The 3,196-nt window shown below is 49.8% G+C and overlaps 1 protein-coding gene across 1 annotated transcript; it reads left to right on the top strand.

The window, feature by feature from the left end:
• Window positions 1-1,325: 1,325 nt before the first annotated feature.
• On the top strand, window positions 1,326-2,352 carry LOC119359650 (chitinase 5-like). The gene is made up of 2 exons (XM_037625768.1): window positions 1,326-1,690; window positions 1,793-2,352. Exons 1-2 carry the CDS (start codon window positions 1,402-1,404, stop codon window positions 2,194-2,196), a joined length of 693 nt encoding a protein of 230 aa, XP_037481665.1. The 5' UTR covers window positions 1,326-1,401; the 3' UTR covers window positions 2,197-2,352.
• Window positions 2,353-3,196: the final 844 nt, after the last annotated feature.

The following is a 3,196-nucleotide window of genomic DNA, read 5'->3' as shown; positions in this document are numbered from 1 at the left end:
CTCTTGCATGGCGGGCAACGGATCTGAGTCCTACACCTTTTGATTCGTTCACTGGAAACTCGTCCATGCGGCCCCGAGGAGATGGTTGCCCGCATCACACTCTGTCGCTCCTGGGAGGAGTATGCTTACAATGATCGAACTCCATTCGGGAGAATCCATTGTGTCCACGCAAATGGCGCATGGTTCCGGCGCGAGGAGTGTCGCCGCTGCCTCGCCTAAGGTGGTGCGGTCCATTTGGCGTACGAGCGCCATGGCGGATACGCAACCGCTTCGTTAGCGCACCGAGGCGAAGGTGCACAACCACTTCATGCCGACACAAATATGGCACAATGCTAGCAGGCGCGGGAGGTCGTGACAACCCTCGCGCCAGACGTCGGCGAGGCAGACTCGCACTCTCCGGTGCCGCAACGGGTGATCGGCGACCATGGCTCTACAGTCGCGTCGTGGTGGACGTGTCAGCCTCCGACCATAACGGATCAGATCCATCATCAATCTTACATCCACTAGCGACCTGCAGTCTCAGGGCTTCGATGAGAAAGAGTAGGGCATGAAAGACTTTAGCGCCCCGAGTACCTACTCTACCTTTCCAAAGACCGCACCTCCAATCGGATGGGCGCAGCCGGCCGCCATACATGGACACAGCCGGAACAACAAGGACCGTCCTGGCGAAAATTAGAGTAGTTTTACGTTGCATGTAATCGTACGAATGTGATGATTTGCAAATAGGGTGGCAGATGCTCTTACCAATCTTTGACATCAATAGGCGCCTACTTTAGCCGTTGAATGAGCCAGCATTTCCGCAGTGGACTGACCATGAAGAGTCTTCCTTTCTAGACTGATCAAGCTGTTTTCTGCTGCCTTGCTGGGTACCAATAAATTCGCGCTTTCTGTGAAGCTTCCGTGAACCCGGATATTGCATGCGTAACTCACTCCTGGCCGCACAGAGAGAAGAAATGACCACTGAGCAGCGAGCACAGTACACGTACCAGAAGGGTAACGGCACTAGCTACCAAGCACCGACGTGGAAAAAAGATCGAACTTTGGAGGGAGCAGCACGCCGGGGCTGGGATTGATTCCCCGATCGACACGACGAGCATTTGGTCTTGAGCTGCCGAACTCTCGTACAGCGCGACAGCAAGTGCAAGGGCGTGCAGTTTACGCATCAGACTAAGCTTTGAAACATGACCCCTGCAAAGAAAAGTCTTGATAGTCGACGAGCCGTGTGAATCTGTGACCGACGGTCGGTCTGATCTAGCCCAACCTTGACGCCATAGTCGTCCGCAAGATCAAACTTGCTGTGTCTATATAAACCGCTTGCCACCGCGCCTTGCCATGCACAGTCACATCGTAAGCAAGCAGCTACTAGGGCCTCAACAAGCAAACCTTGATTGTTGATTCGACATGGCGAAGTCGCCCATGGCGATCCTGGCTCTCGGGCTAGCAGCAGTAGTCCTATCTGGCGCCGGACTGGCAGGCGGCGATCCCGTGGAGAGCGTCGTCACCGACGCGTTCTTCGACGGGATCAAGTCCCGGGCCGCCGCCGACGGGTGCCCCGGCAAGAGCTTTTACACGCGCCAGTTTTTCCTGGACGGCGCCCAGGCGAACCCCGACTTCGGGGAAGGCGGCACCAGCGACGACGGCAAGAGGGAGATAGCCGCCTTCTTCGCCCATTTCACCCACGAGACTGGATGTAAGCTAAACGAAAGCACTCATATACCAACACTAGACGAGTTTAAGCTTTCATTAGCTCTCCATAATTAAGCTGTCGATGTAACTTGTTACTTGTGTACAGACATGTGCTACATCGAGGAGAAGGACGGGGCGAGCCAGAACTACTGCGACACGAATTACCCGCTGTGGCCGTGTACCTCGGGGAGGGCGTACTACGGGCGCGGGCCGCTGCAGCTGACGTGGAACTACAACTACGGGGCGGCGGGGCAGAAGCTCGGCTTCAACGGGCTCGACAACCCGGAGAAGGTGGCGCAGGACCCGGCGTTGACGTTCCAGGCGGCGTTCTGGTTCTGGATGACCAACGTGCATCAGGTCGTGCCGCAGGGGTTCGGCGAGACCACCAGGAAAATCAACAGTGGCGAGTGCAACGGCGGGAACGCGCCGGCGATGAACGCGCGGGCGAACTACTACGTGGAGTACTGCAAGCAGTTCGGGGTCGACCCGGGGAACAACCTCACTTGCTAGATTCTTGATCGACGCGCAAAAACATTTTTTCAGACGATGCTCCTACTTACAGCTCTGCCTCCCTGTGTATTCTGGGATCATCTATATATTCTGTATATGTAATTTGGATTTCTGTATTCATATATCGGTAATATAAATAAACGTAATAAATAAACATTTCTTGACAGCATCCAAATGCTGCCAATGTTTCATTATCCCAGAGTTTTTTATTATTTCGGAGAAGTGATTCTACTTATTTCAGCAAAGTTATTTTTCACTACTTTAACTATTCATAGTTTTTGATTCTTTCCTTGGTTTTCCCTTCGTTTCGGGGCTGAGCAACCCATTTGCTCTGTTCTGCTCATGGTAATAGCCGCGCAGTTCATTGTTCACGCCGAGTAGTAATGCCCCCTCCATTTGTTGTACCTTTTCTACCTATCAATGCAAAGATACACAAATGCATGTGTATTCATGAATTATTATTTTTACTTCAGAAAGTGATATCAAATATTTCATTATTCCAGATATTTAAATTATTTCAAAAAAGTGTTTTGCACTACTAAAAAAGATCAATTTAACTATTTCATAAAACTGCTTAAAAATATTCTACTCCAGAAATTACAATTATTTTAGTACAATGATTTTAACAATTTCATATAAATGATTTCCAATATTTTATTGTTGTTGTAGGGAAAACAACATGGTGATTAGGGGTGTGTTATCAACATGGTCAAAATCAAGATTATTGCGGATATCATTAGTCTAGCAAGCCTAATGAATATTTTAATTGGGGGTCTGTACAATGAGCTTATAGTGAAGTTTGTCATACATGATAAGATTAAGTCATCAATGTTTTATGAATAGGTGCAGTCGACTCGACGAAGCGTGACATGGTCCTATGTTAATAAGGCGTCGAGAGAGGTTCAGTGGTAGGCCCGAGTCAAACGAGGCTACTCGACATGCATGCTCTCTAAACTTCTCTTTCTCAATGTCGATCCGAGTTGAATGAGGCTCCTCGGAC

This window comes from Triticum dicoccoides, chromosome 2A (assembly GCF_002162155.2).
Source record: "Triticum dicoccoides isolate Atlit2015 ecotype Zavitan chromosome 2A, WEW_v2.0, whole genome shotgun sequence".
In the NCBI taxonomy this organism is placed as follows: Eukaryota; Viridiplantae; Streptophyta; class Magnoliopsida; order Poales; family Poaceae; genus Triticum; species Triticum dicoccoides.
The sequence above is the reverse complement of the archived record's forward strand: the minus strand, read 5'-3'. Positions and strand labels throughout refer to the sequence as shown.

Bases quoted from the DNA above. Each gene is read 5' to 3' on its own strand.
- LOC119359650 (XM_037625768.1), top strand. From the start codon at position 1,402: ATGGCGAAGTCGCCCATGGCGATCCTGGCTCTCGGGCTAGCAGCAGTA. The intron at 1,691-1,792 runs GTAAGCTAAACG...ACTTGTGTACAG, and splicing joins TTTCACCCACGAGACTGGAT to ACATGTGCTACATCGAGGAG.